The sequence below is a fragment of the Dromiciops gliroides genome, chromosome 4 (genome assembly GCF_019393635.1).
Source record: "Dromiciops gliroides isolate mDroGli1 chromosome 4, mDroGli1.pri, whole genome shotgun sequence".
NCBI classification, from domain to species: Eukaryota; Metazoa; Chordata; class Mammalia; order Microbiotheria; family Microbiotheriidae; genus Dromiciops; species Dromiciops gliroides.
In genome coordinates, this window is record NC_057864.1 from 396,223,190 (window position 1) to 396,243,713 (window position 20,524).

Consider the following 20,524-nt stretch of genomic DNA (forward strand, 5'->3'; position numbering starts at 1 on the left):
CTGGTGCAGAGACCGAGGCTAGTGAATGGTGAATCACCCAGCATCCGAGGAGGTTGAGATACTTAGAGAGCCAGCCTGCAGAGAAACTATGATTGGAGGGGAAGGAGTCAGAAAGTGAGCAATTAGGGAAAATGAGGGGGGAAAACTGGAATTACCAAAGAGCATAAGAGAAAGAAAACTCAAAGAACCTTGAGCATAAGAATATAAACCAACATTAATAGCAGAAGGGAATATGGCCTCCAGAGGACCCTGTGGAACGTGAGAAGAACATGAAACCACAGCACACTGTTCCTGAGTGTTCTAAAGAGAAACAGGAATGTTGAGAGCAGAATTTGTGGCCTGTACAGCAGAAATAATTTGCAGAATATGAGAACCTTGGCTCTGCAATAGCAAGTCTCCCAAAGAAGCAAAAGAGAGGATAGCTAATTAGGAATGCCAGTGGGAACACCAAAACAAGGAACGGTCTAGAAGAGAAGCCAAAAGCAATAACATTAAAATAACAAAAACAGTATTTTTGAACACCAAATCCCTACAGACAACATCAGTTGCAATGTCCTTCTCCCCCTTCACAGAACATTGCCCCTTACGTGTAGGAACATTCATGAATGGAACCTCCTCCCATCATCAAAACTGTTAGGCTTCCCCCCCACCCTTTCAATTCTCTTTTCAATCTTTTGTCTATCTCCTGACCCAATGTCATCAACAATGAATGGGTCAAAACAAAAGGCAAAGAGCATGTGAAAGGGAATATGAAATAAATGAGACTAAAGAAAGGGGGGAACTTGATTGTGAAAGCTTCAGATGCTGTGCTGAGATAAATTTTGTCCTCTAGGCAATAAGGAATCACTGATAATTTTTGTGTAGGGGGTGTCATGGTCCAATCTTTGTATTATTTTTGGCATCTGGGTTGAAGATGGACAGGAAACTTCAATTAGGGAGACCAATGAGAAGATTATTGCAATAGTTTAGGCAAAAGGTGAGGGGCTGAACTAGATATAAGACTGTGTGAGGAAAAGGAGAGGCAGGATATTGCAGGGGTAAGATTAAGAAGGCTTGGAAACCTATTTTATTGGGGGCTGGGTGATTGGAAGAGTAGTAGTGTCTTTGTACCACTGAACAATAACTTTATCAGGTAAATGAATTTGGGAGCAACATGAAATTCATATTTTTTTCTGGTACTCTTGTGGATGAATTTACTTCTCTACCACATAACAGTGATCTGTTCTGGTCGCTGCCTTTGATTTTCTTCTTATGTGGATAATAGAATTTTAAGGTCACCTAAATCATTAACTTCATGGAAATCAATCAGTACAGCATCTGAGCTGTCGATCTGTCTGTTTACCTGTTACATGATTGGCTCATCTCCTTTCCTAGTCATATATATCCTTGATGATTTGCGGGCTACTTCTGATACCCCAAACCAGCATTTGTAACATGCTACAGAAAACACATTAAACTTGCCTTGGAGCCCACTGACTTTTAAAGCATCAACATGTTGATTTCTTTCTTACTAGGACAGATGTAATTGTTATCATCATTATTATATCTATGTTGTTAAAAGATCATTGTCATGGCACTTTAAAAATGATGGGTTATAAGGTGAAGCACTTATAAGAAGTTTTGCAAAGCTTTTGCGACTGATAACATAAATATTATTATTTCCATTTAATTTGTTATTTAAAAAAACTTTTCTTTTTACATCATACTCATTTCTGCATTTTCCTCATTTTAAAAAATGATGAAATTGGGGCTCTGTGAGACCGACTTCCCCATGAGCACATAGTTAATACGTGACTGAGGCAAGATTCAAACTGGGCCCCATGCCTCCAAGATCAGTATTATCTCCACAATGCCATCCTGCTTCTCATTTTAGAACTGAGCACCTTGAATTTGATTAAAAAAAAAAACAAAACGAAAATTCTTGGTCACCAAAATTGTATCTGCTTACTTATCTAATAGCTCACCTGCAAACTCTCCAACATAATTTACTCAAATAATATCAGGCTTAGGGAAAGTGTTTTCTCTGGAACTTATGGGTATATTAATATTCTGTTTCATTGAATGGTGATGAGTAATAATTACTAGTATGACACAGAATAGCTTACATGATTTAAGAGAAGTATATAAAAGCATTGAGGATTTTGTAATAAAAGCATGAATGGAAGTTTAGAGAAACTGTAATTAAATGAAAAATACTTTAAATATGTAGATTTTAAACATGAACTTTAGGAAATGCATAATTTAAAGCTTATCAGTACAAACTAACAGTATGTTATGTACATTGTGATGAATTCGAATTTTGAGAATTAATTGGTAATTTTCAGTGTGTGCAGAACAAGGAATTTAGGATTGCTATGAAAAACTTAAATGTTGGCTATCTGGAATCTCATATTTTAAATGTTCAAATTGCATCTATCAGGAAACTGTCTTTTGTTTATGTTCTTTGCCTTTTAAAGATATTTATAGAAAAGGAGTAAATTCAAAATTTTCTTCTGAGATTGTCACTGGTTCTTCAACTAAATAGTAGTGGATAGAGCACTAGAATTAGAATTAGAAAGACCTGAATTCAAATCCTGCCTCAGACATTTATTAGCTCTGTGACTCTGCAAGTCACTTAACCTTTCTCAGCCTCAGTTTCCTCATCCATAAAAAGAGGATAATAATTTCGCAGGGTTGTTCTGAGAATCAAACGAGATAATCTATCTCAAGTGCTTTGCTAATCTTCAAGGGCTATACAAATAAATTCTAGGGTTTTTTATTACTTTGACTCATGTTTTCTGACACAGTTATAAAAACTACTAAATGTCAGATCTACATTCTAATGCCATAATGAATTATGTTTCTACAAACATAATTAAATCATTTATTATTCAGGTAACTTCTTTGATTGCTATTTTAAAAATTCAAACCTTATAGATTATCTCTTTATACTTACTACCTATCTGTGGTGGTGTTGGTAATGGGATGGCCTAGTGATTTAATGATTAAAAGTGTTTTGATCCTATGATAACAATTCTTCTCAAATATAATGAATGTACAATTTGTCAATCCAAATGCTTTATTTTTAAAGTATCCACAGTTATAGTTTTTAATTGTTCTCTTGATGTAATAATTTATGTTTAAGTTCAATTCTCTATTTACTTTTTCAATTCCCTATTTACTTTTCAGGTATGAAAAATATCTATTAACAGATCCCCAAATAAAACTTCATACACCTGTAAGAAAACTTTAAAAAGATGAGTCTTTTTTCTCAAAATGAATTGATTGGTATCTGAAATTTGTGCATGCACCTCATCTGAAGCCTTTACAAGTCATAGTGCTAATAAGTTAGATGAATAATCCTCCTGAGCTCGTCACTTCCTATACTGTGTTTTGGGTTGCAGGCCAACTCTTTTTATAACTTCTGTTGCTGTATATTCAGGCGATCTGTCTCAGAAGCATTTCTTTGGTTTGAGTCTTGGGTCCTTGTTTGCTAATTGCCAGATGCTAGCCTAGACCTTTGGTAGCGGTACTTAGTTAGGGTTGCTATACATGATCCTCTTCCCTCCCCTAAGCCTCACGACCAGATGTCATATGTTCATAGTTTTAGAACTTGAAAGGACCTCAGATGTTACAAATGTTATCCAGGATGACTAGAATCCCTTCTTAGGTACCCGACATGTTCCTCCAGGGGATGATAATAATAACAACAATAACAATAATGGCTTGTCTTTATACAGTGCTCAGTAACATACGAAGTACTTTATATTTTGGAACTTAATCACCACAACAACCCTGTGTGATCATTTAAAGATTTTAATGATCCGGTGATTCCCATTTGACCGATGTGAAAAATTTGGCCCAAAGATGTAAAATGACTTGTCTAAAGTTGTATGATTGGTAGTTGATAAGGGCTCATTTTCAAACTTGAGTGCTCCGATTCCAAATTGAATGTTCTCTTCACCTAGCATCTCTCTAGCTATTTTCCTCCTCTTTTTCTTTCTCATCTGAGTCCCCAAGGAGGAAGCAGTTAAGGAGTATTGGGGTTATGGAAGGACCAGGAATAGTTAAGTATCCACAGCAACTATAACACATTCCCAGTCCTTTTAGCTGCTGGCTTAAAGGAGGCTTACTGCCAAGGAAATGATGGCAAGTGAGGACAGAAAAGAGGGACCAGAGATGCAGATGATGACTGACAAGGGATCTAGGCCAGTATTCCAGTCGCTGCTTCTCCTACTACCTATTTCCAAAGAACACTCCTAAGCAAATCAGGGCTAGATCCCTTGATGTGGCAAGTGTTGTTTTTTTTCATCCTTGGATGAGAAGCCCACACTCTTTCATATTAACTATGCAAGATTTAATTTGGCAATGATGTAAACGTGTGCTTTGAATTCAGATTATGCACAGTGTGGGTGAGGCACTTTTGCATTTCCTGATGTTTCTATTTTTAAGTTTGTATCTTTGGTGCAACTTTAACATGGATTTTTACCCTTTAATTGTAACCAATTCGAGGTTGCCAGCTACTTGGCTGACAGTGGGGCATTGATGCGCTAAGTGCTGACGTGCTGACTTTCAGAGAAGAAGCTGAATTACTTCTTTCCCTCTACATTTCTTCCACCTAAAGGTTGTTTCAGCCCCATTTCCCCCAAGTTGTCAGCCACAATGGTTGTTCTCTGTGAGTGAATGTTAAGGACGATTGCATAAGCCCAAAGTGGAAGATTACCATCCTTCCCCTGGTGGTCCTGGGTGAAGATGCAGGGATACATGTGATAGGCCTCAGACTGTAATGTGGGCAGTAGTGTTGCCTTCACTGCTCTGCTAAAGTGGCCATGGGCAGCAGTGCATCTTTCACTTTTTCTGTGCTAGATCTCATCTAGACAATTTGCTTTATCTTGATCAAATGGGGGGAAAAAACTGTTTCTGTGGAGAGAAGCTCTGTCCACTGGATAAAAGTAGATCAGTCACCTACCCTGAATTCTTCATTTTGTTTGGTAGATTTGTGGCAGATAGATAACATTCCACTTCGGCACATGTTATAAGAGGACAGAGCCCGTGTGCTCCCACCATTGTGTTCTGCCCTGTGGAAGAAAGAAAAGGAGTACCAAACACTTAATGATTTGACAGTTTCATAGTGGAGGGTGCATGTGGTATGACAAAATAGAAACACACGAACACAGTTAAATAATGTAGCATACGAGTGAAGTACAGTAATTGGTGATGCAGAAAAAAAGTGAACTTGGAAAAAAGTGACCTTTCTGTGGGCTGAAGTAATCAGGGAAGGCTTTATGGAGGAAGTAGGGCTTGAGAATAAAAATCTCTTCTCATCCTTATTATTTAGGAGAGAGAATGGGGCCGGACCTGTGATTTCATTAGCATTGGGAATTACCAAGTAAGAAAACCCCCTAGACCAATGCTGGTCTGCACTTTAACTGCAAGTTATAGTCTTAAAATTACCTAAAGCATGGAGTGAAGTCATTTGTTCAAGGTCACGCAGTTAGGATGTGTCAGAGGTGATACATGCACCCACATTATTCTGGTTTTGAGGCTAGCTCTACCATTCTCTCCATTCATTTAACCAGACTTCTTTTAAAAATATGTATAGGCTTTCACCATTGCAAAGTCTTTGTCTGTCTGATATGAAGACCAGCCTCACCAAGTTTAGAGAGACTCATTATCAGGTTGTCTGCAGCATGATGGTGATGATGACGATGACAAAAGACCATTTATTCGATTAGAAGAATTTTATTTGCATTAGTGGTGGGAATACCCACACCAACAAAATATTGGAAGTATCGAAGTGTGCACTGAAGGCGAAGGAATAACTTTACCTCTATGTGTCTCAATTTCTTCATTTGCCAAATGAGTGTGTTTGACCAAATGACTTAAAAAGACCCTTCCAGTTCCCAATCCATGATGTTATGAATTAATATACTTATTGCTAATAGAGATCACAGAACAGATGAGCATCTCTGAAAATTTTTCTTCCACTGAGCACATTGTTGGAGTGAAGTAAATGCTTGTCATTATCGATGCAAAGTTATTTCCTAATTAATTTTGTAGCCTTTACACCAAGAAGAGAATGGCTTCATAAGATCCGAAACTAGTTTCCTGGGTAGGAAGTTGGGGAAAATTGACTCACTTGAGCCAGCTGCTGCTCATGACGTGGGCAGAATGTAAAAGTGGAGCTATACATAGGCTTGGTGGCACCCAGGACAGGATATCAATTTGCTGCTTGTTTAAAACAGCTTTGTAAATAAGTATTACAATTTTACCAGCCTCCACATTTTTTTTTTTACCAGCCTGCCCTAATTCCAGAAAATATACACATAAAACAATGTAACCTGTATTTTAGAAGGTTTCTTGGTGTCCTGGAGCCTACCAGACTGTGTCTCCTCCTTTCATCCTCAACATCCAAGTAGTTCAAGGTGGCTCTAGTGCTTCTGGGAACACAGCTTTGTTTGTAGAATTACAGAAAACACAGTTACTCTTGAGGATTTAGCCAGGTCAGTTCCTCCCTTTATGATGGAAATAGGGCTTGAGAATAAAAATCTCTTCCCATCCTAATTATCTAGGAGAGATAAGGACTGGACCTGTGATTTCATCATCATTGGGAGATGAGGGATGTTTCACTGTTGTCTAGATCCCTTCATAATCCTCATGTCCTTCCTTTTTACCTTGGAAATGTCATGCTGTTTTCTCAGAACAAGGAGAAGGCTCCTTTTCTTGGGACAAAAATTAGATGCACTGCATCTGTTTGGTCCATACTTATCCATACTCCTACCTTTGGAAAGGTGGTTTGGTTTGGTTTTGCAGTCATTGTGTGGGATAGCTGGGTACCATTTAGAGCCTACCCATGTACAGAGAGCTCCTGCATGCTAAGGACATTTCTCTGCCAATGCAAATCTGCACCTTCTCTGGCATTTACAAGCTTGGAGAGTTTCCTCCTGTAACTTCACTGAGAGATGAAGTGAGTTGCCCATGGTCACACAGCCAGTATGAGTCAGAGGAGGGATTCGAACCCATGTCTTCCTGTATCTGAGGTCAGCTTTCTACTCACTGCTTTATGCTGTGCTGAAGTGTGGAGAATAAGGAGTGCAGAAAGCAGAAGCAAAGAAACTGAATGAAGACCACATCACCTCCAGTACTTGGCTATATTGTTAGGTTGATGAATAAAATCAATATGTCATGTGTCCATCTTTCACTTCCTGAGGTCTGTAAACCTCATAGGGTTTTCATCTCCAGCTTTGAATTTCTTGCCCCCATGCCTCCATGGTACTTGGTTGGTCCTATACCAGTTCCTGCAGCCAGAAGACTTAAGTCCAACCGAACTGCTCAGACAAATAGGTCCATGATTTATGCTCTCTGGTTACAGCAGAAATCATTTGGCATCTTTTCCTTTGAGGGGTCAGGTTGTTGTAGGTGGGAAAATTTAGGAAAAAAACCTCTTCTGTTTTTTCTAAAAGAGAATTTTAGGGCAGCTAGGTGGCACAGTAGATAAAGCACAGGCCCTGGGTTCAGGAAGACCTGAGTTCAAATGTGACCTCAGACACTTGACACTAACTAGTTGTGTGACCCTGGGCAAGTTACTTAATTCTCATTGTCCACCAAAACAAAACAAACAAACAAACAAACAAAAAGGATTTTATTTCGGGCTCTTTAGAGAGTTGCAAATCTAAAAGATAATGGAAGGAGGTGGTAAGAACAGGGTGATGTGCAAGGTTTTGGTGAGGCAATTTGGGTTGTGACTTGCCCAGGTCACACAGCTAGTAAGTGTTAAGTGTCTGAGGCCGGATTTAAACTCAGGTCCTCCTGACTCCAGGACTGGTGCTTTATCTACTGTGCCACCTAGATGCCCCTCCATTTAAACTTAATCTTGTGTGTTAATTTCCACATTGGAAGTTAGAAAGGGTTATTAATACATTTTTTACTTTTAATTATAAATCAAATTGATTCTAGCCTTTGGTAATTTTGGAAAAATTAAAAATTCCACCTGCCAATGGGTAAAGTCTGTTTTGTTGGGAGAAATTACTATGTGGTAGCAGGTTTGCATGTAGCTTTTTGGATATTTGTCTTCAGTGAAATGAAGTAAGGAGCGTGTATCATGATATTGCTTATGGTTTGATTTAAGACTTAGGGTGTCTAAAATGATATGATGAACTCCAAAAGAAAGAATAAGGAGGCATGTTAACATCATTTTGATTGGTATGTTTAATTGGTAACACAAATGATGCTGGATAGAAGTCATAAGATGATAGAAGGTAGTAGATATTATGTTAGCAAAAGCTGAGACCTGGTTTATAGAAGAGAAGGTTACAGCTTGAGTTGGCATGTTATTGGTTTTGCCTTTTTCCTTCTGTAGCCCTTTAAATTTGCTGCCCGGAAATGGCCATGCTAAGTATTCATATTTGTTGTTTTTAAATCCAGATTTCAGCAATGTTCCTGATGTTACGGCTGGTTTGAAACGAAGCCAAACCGATGGTACCTTGGACCAAGTTACCCACAGGGAGAAAACTGAACATACATTTAGGGTAAGATACCAAAACATTTTATACTGACAGGAAAGCAAATACTAGACTTGGGCTAAATCGAACTTTTAGCTTTACCTGAATACGGGTTAAAATGAGAGCCTTCTGTATGCTAATTATTTGATTTATTGATTTTTGCCTCATGAATGAAATGGCATTTTATAGTTAAGATACAACCAAGAGCCTCATTAACCTCCTCCGTTCATTGTCTTTCACCTCTTTTCCTTCACTTCTAGCATAAATAAATGGGCTGGCCTGTGCTAAGATTAGTATTACTGTAGAAGCTTGCTATCCAGGAAGGTAAGGTTCTTGAGAGGTGTTCACACCTCTCTGGGTCCTAGCTGAACTGTATTACTTCCATAGAGAAATGGGAAAATGATACCGTCACTTCGACTTAAGGATAAATCCCCAGGATTTCAGACAATTGGGGAAAGTTTGAAGATACATGTGTCTGCCTGGGTTGGGGGCTTCCAACATGGCAGAATCAGAAGTTAATGCTACACTTCCCATTTCCCTCCTTTAGCCTCAACCTCCTTTCCCCTACTAAATGCGGGCTAACCTACAAGCCCAAATATGAATATTAGAATGCCCTGATTGCTGATGTTCTGGAATTGATGTCAGTACTTTTCACCTTTCATAGGAATCTGGTTCTTTTACTAATCAGTAGACTATTACTATTTTCAGTCCCTACTACTATGTTCTTACTCTTATGAATATCCTATCTAGAGTTGATTTAATATTGAAATTGATTACCATTTTAAAAAGTAAAGCTCCGGGGGCAGTTGAGGGGCGCAGTGGATAGAGCACCAGCCCTCCAGTCAGGAGGACCTGAGTTCAAATTTGACCTCAGACATTTGACACTTACTAGCTGTGTGACCCTGGGCAAGTCACTTAACCCCCATTGCCCCGCCAAAAAAAAAAAAAAAAAGGTAAAGCTCCTAGAGCCTACTGCACAGAACCCTAAGCTTTATAACAGGCAATTTGGTTGTTTTTTAAATGGATTTTATAGATTTGTGGAGCAATTTTTTAAAAAATTGATAATTACAAGGGGCAGCTAGGTGGCACAGTGGATAGAGCACCGGCCCTGGAGTCAGGAGGACCTGAGTTCAAATCCAGCCTCAGACACTTGACACTTACTAGCTATGTGACCCTAGGCAAGTCACTTAACCCCAATTGCCTCACCAAAAAAAAAAAAAAGATAATTACAAGTATGAAATCGAGTTAACTATTGGAATTAAGTGGTGTATGTTTGTGTATGTATGTGTTAGTGACTTCCTTCATTTTGTAACCTGGTCAAATTGTCCTTTCAGTTTTAATAGGGGAATCTCTTTTTTTTTTCCTTCAAATCTTATTTTATTTTAGGATTTAGTATAATAAATGTGCAAAAGGTTATGATTTGGAAGTAATTTTGAAAAAGACTACTTAATAGTACCATGCCAATCAAAACATTTTAGAAAAGGGTTATTTGGCCCTAGGTAGCTAGACATTTGGGAAAGAATAAAAATAATTATACTTTTTAACTTTGGGGCTATCTGAGCTTTTCATTGGCAACATTGCTAAAAGTAGGTAAGTTATTTGAATCCTCATGGCCTCTTCTACATATGCAGCACTTAAATCTTTAAGAAACAACTTGCTGATTAGTATAGATAGTGCTTCCATAGAACTTCTTGGAAAATATTTCCATTTTCACTATTATGCAAATTATGAGGTTGATTCACAGAAATAGTATTAAATGACCCAGAGGAAAATGATGGGAGAAGTGTTGAACCCTATACAAATATTGATAATCATTAGGATTTATATTAGATGGAGGAGAAAATACCATTTTTATGGGCTCACTGGGAAAAATATGAGGATTTTTCTAATCTGCCTAATAGTTTTTTTTTTAAAACAACACTAAGTCAAAACCATAAAAACAGTGACTATCTATTTTTTAAAGAATGTTAAATTTGGACATTTTTATCTTGTTTTCTCAAATATGTCCTTAAAGAAGAGCATCCAGCCTTGGAATCAGAAGACCTGGGTTAACGACCCAGTTCTTGATCCAGGGTAACTGCCAATAGGTGCTTAGCCTGACTCATAATAGTTTCCTTATCTATCAAATGGAAATAAAGATACTTGTGCCACCCACCTCACTGGTGGTGGTTGTTTTTAGGAAAGTACTTTGTCAAGCTTAAAGCTCTGTATAGATGTGGGGAGGTAGTCTTAGTCCAGGTAGGTCAGGTTGAAAATCAGGGCCTGAAGCTTCCAACTCAGAAAGGAAAAGACACTTTTATTTCCAAGGTTTTCCTTCATGCTTCTCGTGTGTGAATCATTTCTTATTTGATTAGAGTCTACTTAAATGTGTTCTATTTTGTAGATTTCACAAACAAGTACCCTAGACATCAGAAGTAGGAATAATTTCACTTGGAAATTAAATGCAGTTTGATTTGATGAAGCACAGCTGTAACTGGGGCTTTTGACAGCCCCACAATTTCTGCCAATGGTTCATAATTGATTGCCTTCTTTCTCCTCAAGGGTACCTATTAATGTCACTGCTTTTTGTATGACCCTGTCAGCATCTCCAGAATGTGTGGGATTTAAAAAAAAAATGGTTAACAATTTACATATAATATTGTAATAGTTTAGAGTTTGAAAAAGAATAAGCAATCACCCTCTTTGGGGGGGGGGAGTAAGTAGAAGACTTTCCTCACTTATTCTGGGAATATAATGTGTTAAACAGTTAAGAGATGTATAGGGACCAAAATAGTTCTTGTGTTTAGCTTTCTACTAGTTTTTTTTTTCAAGCAACCCTGAAGACACAGCATTCTGTGACTCCTGCATGTACTTCTGTTCTCTAAGTTGTTGTCTTTCTGTAGATGGGCATCAGAGCCCAAGTTGCAAATTCAGAAGGATGGGGGTGAACCTCCTCTGGAATCACTGCTCCTGCTTTGTGAAGACAAGATTGGTGGCGCTAGGAGGTCCTTGTGATTGTAACTTGGGAGAACAGACAGTTTGGGATTATTTCATTGCACAGGGATGAGAGCAACAGAGAAAGTGTGTGTTACTCATTTCCCTACAGACTCCGGGTAGATGTAATCACTTTGTTCTTTGGGAGCAGATTTCTTTGAACTTTTCCATTGTGTACAGCATGTAAGTAAACAAAAGCTTTGATTCTAATGGATATGGAATAGATATAGAAGATATAGGCAAGTTTGCATGATTTAACTTGGTCTTTTAAAAAATTTGATTTTGTTCTAAAAACTTTGTAGGATTACCATTCAGATGAAAAGATGTGTTTTTGTGGAGAGGAAATTTTGAGGGGAAAGAACTGATAGCACTTAAGTATATCTCACTGTTGTACCTTAATTTGTGAATAAGGAGACTGGGTATTGTAGTACAACTAGTATCCCACCATCAACTTTTCTTTCCGGGGAGGAGGATTTTTATCTAAGGTTGCATTGATTTAAAATAATTTTAGAGCTTATTTGGCAATTTTGTATCATGAAAACAACAGAAATATTCATGCACATTAAATTTCAGAAAAAAGAAGACTATTTATACTCAATAATACATAAGAGGATATAAAAAGAATTTAAAGAGAATGTAATCTGGGCTTCGTTAAATTTCTAGAGTTCAGTACCTTGCAACATGCTTACCCCTGCAAAACAAAATGCACACAAATGAAACCTCCCTTTTCCTTGGGGGTAAGCAGGTTTTATACTTTGATAATTTCCAATTCAATAATTCTTCAGCATTTTATGTAATTGCCTCGTGTAGCCTTGGCAGTGGTTATTTTTGCAGTCGGTAGGCGTTCTGTTGATGGAACAGAAAGCATTGAAAAATCTGGTAATGCAGTATGACAACTGTTTGTTGTGCTCCTTGCAATTTAATCATGTTTGAGATATAGATTGTCCTGTTTGTTAAAGGCAGAAAAATTGACATGTACTCAGGCTTAGGCTTTTGTTTGGTACACTGCACAAATATAACCCATATCTGAAATTTAATTATTACTATTTACTTAGCTACCTTTTGGGTTTTCCAGATGAACTGCTATTAAGCTATCTTTTAAATAAAACAATAAAGAAAACAGAATAAAAAGAAATAATAATAATAAAGAATATCCCCCTCCCAGTCCCCCAAACACAATGAAATCTTGATTTTGTTGCTTTTAGTTTCTACTATCATGTCAAAGATATTGTTTGTAAAATATTTTTCTTAAGATTTAAAATTAACACATGATTTAATCATGGGCAGGACTCATTGAACATGGCTGCTTTCCTGCAAGCTAATGCAGTCTTTATTCCTTTGAGTTTGATTCCTTCTTTCCTCTCCCCATCCCCTCTCCCCATAGTCATTTTTGAATCCCCCTTTCCTGTTGCACCTTAGGTATTTGAGCGAATAAATTGTCAACAACCTTTAGGCATAGCCAGCACCCACTACAATACCCCTTTCTTGGTGGCTCCCTTTCATATTATTTAGACTTCATTATGGATTGCCTTTTGTTATACTGATATGGGACAAAGGAGTTTGGTTTTCTTTATGTGAAAGATGGTCCTTTCTCTACCCTCAGCTGCCTAATGCCCTCTGGAGCTAATTGTTTGCAAAGCCAGGTGCAGAAAATAATGAATAGCAAAAAACACACAAAAAAACTTAATGTGGAATGTCTCAAGGGGTTAAGGTGAATTCTTTGTATTTAGGCTGCATGACAGTGTTGACATTAATTTCTACTGGCCTGTTCCATTAGTTTTGAAGCACAGAGTATTTTGAAGTAGGGCGCCTTCAGAACTGGGTCTTTTGTGTCCTTTGCCATGTAAGACAGAGTCAGCTGATCCCTCTTTGGTAATGCTCTCTGCGGTGACTTTATATGATTTTACAAAGAGCAAGTTAAAATGCCAGATTAAAAATAGTATGGTGATGTTGTTCCCTGTATCTTTAGCAGGGGGGTAGACTATGGATACTGGAATGCTGAACAAAACATTCTGTAGCTTTGACAGTCCTAAAGCACTGCCACTTGTTCTGAACATTTTAGGAAGAGACACCTCAGGCCTTACATAAGAGGTAGGCTGGTGTGGGCAACAGTGAAGACAATATGGACAGGGTCTGGCTGAATTTTCACACCTAACTCTCAAGTGCGTATCACTCTTTAGCAGCCTGTCTTGTTCAACACTGAACTCCTGTGTGTGTGTGTGTGTGTGTGTGTGTGTGTGTGTGTGTGTATGTATGTATGTGCTCACCCCCTACATGTGCCTGTGTATGGAAGGAAGAAAGAGACAGAGTAAGAAAGACAGAAACAGGGAGACAGAGACACTTCATGTTTGTGGAAGTTTCTTTGAAAGTATCTTTTAAAAGCAATTGAAAAAAATCTTAATGATCAGTTTTTAATAGTATTAATCTCCTCTAGTAGTCCCAGTACCCTATCCTCTTTGATTTGTGCTTGATTAGTCAGGCAGATATGTCAGTAAGCTGTCAGTCATCTTATTTAGTCTGACAGGAAAGGGTGTGCCAAGTTGTAGTGTTTCCCATCCCATTTTCCTAGGCTGGTGGTCATCAGCATTTTTTGTTTTTGCTTTTGTTACTGTTTTTGTTTTGCAGGGCAATGAGGGTTAAGTGACTTGCCCAGGGTCATGTAGCTAGTAGGAGTCAAGTGTCTGAGGGCAGATTTGAACTCAGGTCCTCCTGAATCCAGGACTGGTGCTTTATCCACTGAGCCACCTAGCTGCCCCCAGCATTTTTTTTAATAATGAAAAAAGATAAGTTGATACTCTCTTGTTAGTATTAGCATTGTTGTCCATCATTTTGAAGTAAAACCAACAACAATTACAACTAGCTTACACTAAATCTGTAGTGGCATTTAGAAGGTCTGTGCAATGAGAAGAAAACGAATGAGTTAAATGAAAAACATTTTGGAAAACATGCTTGTCCTGTGAAGAAAGAAGTTGGTAGGTTCAAATAAGAAGGCAGTACTGTTGCTTGAACTGGAAGACAACAGTGAGTCTTTTAGCAGAGATCTGCTTTTCTATTCCTTGTCCCATCTAGTAGTGATGTTTTCTGCTCCCCACCCAACTTAAATCTGCTGCCTCATGGCCATGGGGCAGGTTTTGAAGAATGTTTTCATTCAGTTGTGTGCATAGGACTGCCCAGAGCTGCAGAGAGAAAGGCTCAAGTGGACTACTGCCACCTGGCATGCTCTGGGCTATCTAGATGCCTTAAGAAATAGAATTCACTAATAGCAGGATCTTGATGGCTGAATAGGGCGGGGGGGATGCTTCACCTCCTGTACCGTTTCCATTTTCTATTCCAGTCTAAAAATTGCCAAAAAAGCTTTCAGAAGGGAAAAACAAAACCCTGAAATGGAGTGTTCACTGGAAGGCAGAACAAGACTTCCATTTTCTGTCTCACTTACCCTCCGACCTTGGCTTTTCTCTTCAGTCATTCTCGTTTTCCTCCCATCTCTTCCCACACAACACCTTCTTTCCTCTCTTCTACGGTCAGATTTTTTTTCTCCCTTGCCTCCTATCCTACTGCTTTTCATCCTCTTTTTTTCCATTTTAAAACAATCATTATTGTTGTTCTCAGGTGTCTTCAGACCAACAAAAGAGGATGATGAAAAGAGGAAGGCATATAATAACAGAATGTTAACTATGGAGGGGACGTCTTAGAAGTAGCATTGTCTCTGAGACAATGCATGAGTCATCAGACATAGCGGAAGGCAGGATGGAATCAGGGCTTGTCAGGTTGAACCCTGTCTCCTAAACGGGGTGGGACATGGGCTATTAAACATGTTTCTCTTTAAAATATCATAATGATGACTAACTAATGAAGTACTTATGGGACTTTGCAAATGCATAGCGTTACACAGAGGCTCATTTCTGATAAAAGGGAACCTTTTAAAAATGAACATTTCACTTTCCAACATAATAGTTTATTTGCCACAAGTATTCCCATCTCTCCTGCTTCCTGCCCCCTGAAACAACTACTAAGGCATCAGAAGGACCTTTGTTCTTGGCAAGGTATAGAGAGGTTTCAGTTAAAGACCTTGGGAAGCTCCTTGCCAAGGGTTGTGGTGGAGGAGGGGAGAGCTCATCAGCCCCCTCCGCCCATTTCCTGCCTCATTCCTCTCAGCTCTCACCTTCTTTGTTTATGTCTTACAACTTTTCTAACCTGGGATGGGGCAGAGGAAACTTAAGATTCTCCCCTACTTAAGCCTTAAACCTGAAAAGAAGTCCTAAATGTTCATACCAGTAGTGTTTCCAGTAAGGAAAAAGCAGTCTGCTCTAGCAGAAAGATCATTGGACCAGTAGTCAGGAAATCGCTGATCTAGGTCTAGCTCTGCTCCTAACCAGCTATGTAGCCTTTGGAAGTGATGGTGGTGGTGGTGGTGGTGATGATTTCTATTGTGCTTTAATGTTGGGTAACTATTTTTCATGAGTTCATTTATTCTTCACAACAACCCTGTGGGGCAGGTGCTATGACCACTTCACAGATGAGGACACTGAGGCTCAAAGAGACTTACAGTCATATGATTAGAATCATAGGCTAGCTTTGAATGGGGGTTCTCCAGACTCCATATCTAGGGCTCCTTTCCTGATACCAGCCTTCTCTGGTCTCAGTTTCCACAGCTGCAAAATACAGAATTACTAAGATGCTTTTCAGCTAAAATAAATCCTGTGACTGTATGATTTTTCTTTTCTCTGCCCATTTTTAATTCCAGTGCCTTACTTAAAGACTGTTTTTCTTAAACCAGTCATTTTCAAGACCATGAGGAGGAAATTGGATTCTAGCTGAGGAAGAGTTAGACTCCAAGTTGCTTTGCCATTTTTTGGCTTTGTTAACTCTACTTCAGTAAATGAAAGTGAAAACCTCTAAGAAAAACTAATGTTGCAAAGGGTAGTAGTGACAGGGAAGGGTCATGATGTTGAAATCATTATTTCCCATACCTTTAACTTCATCTTCCTCATTTTAAAGGTGAAATCTCAAGGGAAAACATACAGCATACATAATTTAGCTTTTCATAGTAAAATAGAACTGGAAAATCCTGTAATCCAACACCCTTATAGTCAAAATGAGTAAACTGAGGCCCAAAGAGTCACAGAACAGAGATGAGAATCCCAGGAATCCTTACCATTCCAGTCATATCATACATACTCACTGGTGTTTTCATCTGGGTTCTTAATCAATAGGCATTTATTAACCACTCACACTGTGACAGCTGCAGAGAACACAAAAAGACCAAAATAAAACTCTCCCTACCCTAGACCATCTTACACTTTAGCAGAGGAGACAGCATAAATAAGTACATACAAAATAAACACAAGGTGAAATTTTGGAAGAAAGGACACTGGTAACTAGTGGCATCAAGAAAGGCTTCTCATAGAGAGTGTCTCAAGCAGTTTAAAAGGAAACAAGGGGGCAGCTAGGTGGCACAGTCGATAGAGCACTGGTCCTGGATTCAGGAGGACCTGAGTTCAAATGTGGCCTCAGACACTTAACATTTACTAGCTGTGTGACCCTAGGCAAGTCACCTAACCCCAATTGCCTCACCAACAAAAAAAAAAAAAAAAGAAAAAAAAATTGTAGGGGGCAGCTAGGTGGTGCAGTGGATAAAGCACTAGCCCTGGATCCAAGAGGACCTGAGTTCAAATTCGACCTCAGCCACTTGACACTTAATAACTGTGTGACCCTGGGCAAGTCACTTAACCTTCATTGCCCCCGCCCCCCCCCCCCAAATAATCATAGGATATTGTTCATTGACAAAAGAAGTAAGGCAGTCTAAAATAGATTCTATATCTGTTGCTTTGTTTTGTTTTCCCTTTTTTCTTTTGAGCATTAAGTTCTTGTATGCTTCAGTCTTTTATTAAAATGATGAATCAATCTCTGAATCCACAGTAAATGTGTCTGGGTCACAGTGCTTGGATTTTCACATTTTCTTTACGTCTTGGGCCTAAATAGCTTGTTGCTTTTACCAGGTGCTCTGACTAGTTCTAAAAATAGATGAGGGTGATTTTGCTACAGGTATTGATCATTCAACCAACAAGCACTTATTAATAAGCACATAGTATGGGGCAGCTAGGTGGCGCAGTGGATGGAGCACCAGCCCTGGAGTCAGGAGTACCCGAGTTCAAATCCAGCCTCAGACACTTAACACTTACTAGTTGTGTGACCTTGGGCAAGTCACTTAACCCCAACTGCCTCACAAAAACAAACAAAAATAAATAAAGTCATTCATATAAAAAAAATAAGCACGTGGTATATGGACCGTTCAAAAAGTCTTAATGCTGTTTTAAGCTACAAGAGCTTAAAATGGCACTAAGACTTTTGGAACACACCATATACCAGCTACTGCTGGGGATACAAAGAAAAAAAATAAATTGCTCCTGTCTTTAAGGAATTTACATTATATTGGTCAACATTGAATGTCACTTTCAGTTTTAGGGGAAAAGGCTCAAGGCATGGCCTCTTAAGTAGAGACAATCTTAGCATAAGATCTGTAAATAAATGGGGTTGGTAGGGGTAGAGCAGGAGGTTGCCTGAGCCAACTTCTACATTCATCTTAGGCAGCTAGTGTGACAGTACATAGAGGGATGGACCAAGAGTCAGTAATACCTGGTTTCCAATCCCACTTTGGATACTTTATTAGCTGAGTGACCCTGAGCAAGTCCCCTGTCCCCTATATGGCTCACTTTCCTAATTTTAAAAGTGGGGATAATAAAAGCACCTACCTCTCAGGGTTGTTGTGAGGATCAGATGAGATAACATCTGTAAAATGCTTTGCAAACCTTAAAGTGCTCTATAAATGTTAGCTAGTATTATTTAGGTTTTAGTATTTTTAGTCTCTCATCAGCAGCTGATTATTCAAAATCAAGACTGAATTATGATACAAGGTATAATCACTCGCCTGCTGTTCTTAATAGCAGGATAAAAAGCAGGGAAACAAGTGTCCATAAAAAGCTATTTATCATTATGACATTAGAAAAATTAATAATTTGCTTTACAAGGTACCTGCTCTATCTCTTGCCTTCATTTTTATTCCCTTTATTCTTTTGTCTCTTTCATTTAATATACTTTTCTAATTTAACAGTTCTTTTGACTTGATTTATCTTCTATGGCAAACCTCCTCCTGTCCCTTTATATTTTCCCATCAAAGTTTAAAACAACAGCAAAAACAACCCATCTGTTAGAAAAGAAATTGTAATTTGCAAGTACATATAAGGTGCTGACCTGTCGTTTGTATCATTTGGGGATTTCAGATTTAACTGCTTATAAACCCACAAAGTTTGCATAATTTCTGCAGTCAGCATACTCTGTCTTCAAACAAGCTTCTTTTGGAAGACAAAGAACCTGTTCCTGTAACAACGGTGCTCATCAGCTACAGAACAAAGGGCACTCAGAACAAGAAGGCTACATGTGCCACACAGTACAGTGGTAACCGCAAGGCATCCGGGATATTGCACAGTATTCACCTCTGTGCTGATTGTCCGTTAGAAAGAAGCTGTTCATTTTGTACAGTTCTCAGCCAGTGCGGTTTAGTATCACTTTGCAAACACTCATTCTTCAGTGTATTTACTATGGTGTTACTATGTAGGTGTTGCTTGGATTTTGCTTGGCTAACTAACAAATCAATTCTTTCAGGTGAGATTTTTTAAAAGTTATTTTGTGTGTGTGTGTCTGGGTGAGAAAAGAGTTTCTCTTTTCAGTGTCTCATTTACGTTGTCTTCTGTATCTGTCTCAGGTTTGATTGAACTTCAGAGTATATGTGCAGAAAGGTTTGTGTTTATCTGTGTGTGGACATCCTGTTCTAGTTGCATATACTACATTGGTAGTGACCTGTGTACCACCACTGAAAACATGACCAGAACTTATTTTGCTGACTCAGTCTCTCAAAAGTTTGTTTGAGATGGCCAGGCCATGTGTAAAGAGTAGTGGTTGGGAATGTATATATGTTTTAATGCTTTCTCTTGAGCTACTATTCTTTCAAAGTGATTTTCCTGAAGTACAGGTCTAACCAGATCAATTCTCCCTACTGAATACAAGTGGCTCCCTATTACCTCTAGGATAAAAAAAAAGAGAGTCTTCTGTTTGGGTTTTAAAGCCCTTTCTACCTTTCCACTTTTCTTATACTTTATTGCCCTGTACTTCCAGCAACACTGACCTTGAAGTTCCTCACATGACATTCCATATTCCAACTTCATGACTTTTCACTGGCTTTCCTCCATGCTTGGGATGTTTTCCCTCTTCATCTATCTCTCTTGGCTTCCCTGTCTTAAGACAGCTCAAATCCTAACTTCTACAAGAATTTTTTCCAGTATTCCCTCCCCCAACCCCTGTGATTCTCTTTGAGATAGCCTCCCATTTACACTACCTATATACATAGACATATTAAGTATGTATCTATAGCTGTTTATCCATCAATCAATTAATCTATGTATCCATCTATCTCTTGTATGTCTGTAGTTGTTTAAATGTTGCCCCCATTAGAGTGTGAGCTCCTCTGGGACAGAAATTGTTGTTGCTGGTTTTTTGTTTTTATATTTGCCTTTTTTTTTTTTTTTGGTATCCTGAACACTTAGCACAATGCCTAGCTCATAGTAAGTACTTCATAAATGCTTGTTGACTGATTCTCCTTTCCACTAGTAAACTTAAAAATAGAACTTGTTTTCTTGACAGTGGTAACATTTTAACTCTATATTTACAAACCAGACATTGGTCTTTATCAAATTATGCCTATTTTAAGCCATAAGAGTATGTTGGAAAATCTCAACAATAAACAGCAAAGCCAAAGCACATGGAATAAACTGTCACATTGCAATAGCTCAGAAAAAAGGGTTGTTGAAGGAACTTGATTCTTAAAGGAACATGTAGGCTTCCATAGAGGTGTCCATAGCAACCTAATGCTACTCGTTAGTTATGGTTATAGAGAGGTTAATAATGGCAGAGTGGAAGAACCTTGGGACTTGGTGTAAAAAGAGCAGATCTGAAGCTTAGCCCAGATTCTCCCTAACTTTGAGACCTCACACAAATCAGTCCATCCCTCTGTAAGA

The 20,524-nt window shown here is 38.5% G+C and overlaps 1 protein-coding gene across 5 annotated transcripts in view; it reads left to right on the forward strand.

Moving 5' to 3' along the window:
* Positions 1 to 20,524, forward strand: part of TIAM2 (TIAM Rac1 associated GEF 2) — a 297,053-nt gene that overhangs the window by 220,529 nt on the left and 56,000 nt on the right. For 4 of the 5 annotated variants that reach the window (XM_044001912.1, XM_044001913.1, XM_044001911.1 and 1 more), the window contains one exon: positions 8,404 to 8,507. In XM_044001912.1, coding sequence (XP_043857847.1) covers positions 8,404 to 8,507 — 104 coding nt within the window. Of the gene's footprint in view, positions 1 to 8,403; positions 8,508 to 11,303; positions 11,637 to 20,524 lie in introns of those variants that run through there. The other variant, XM_044001915.1, reaches the window with a different exon arrangement.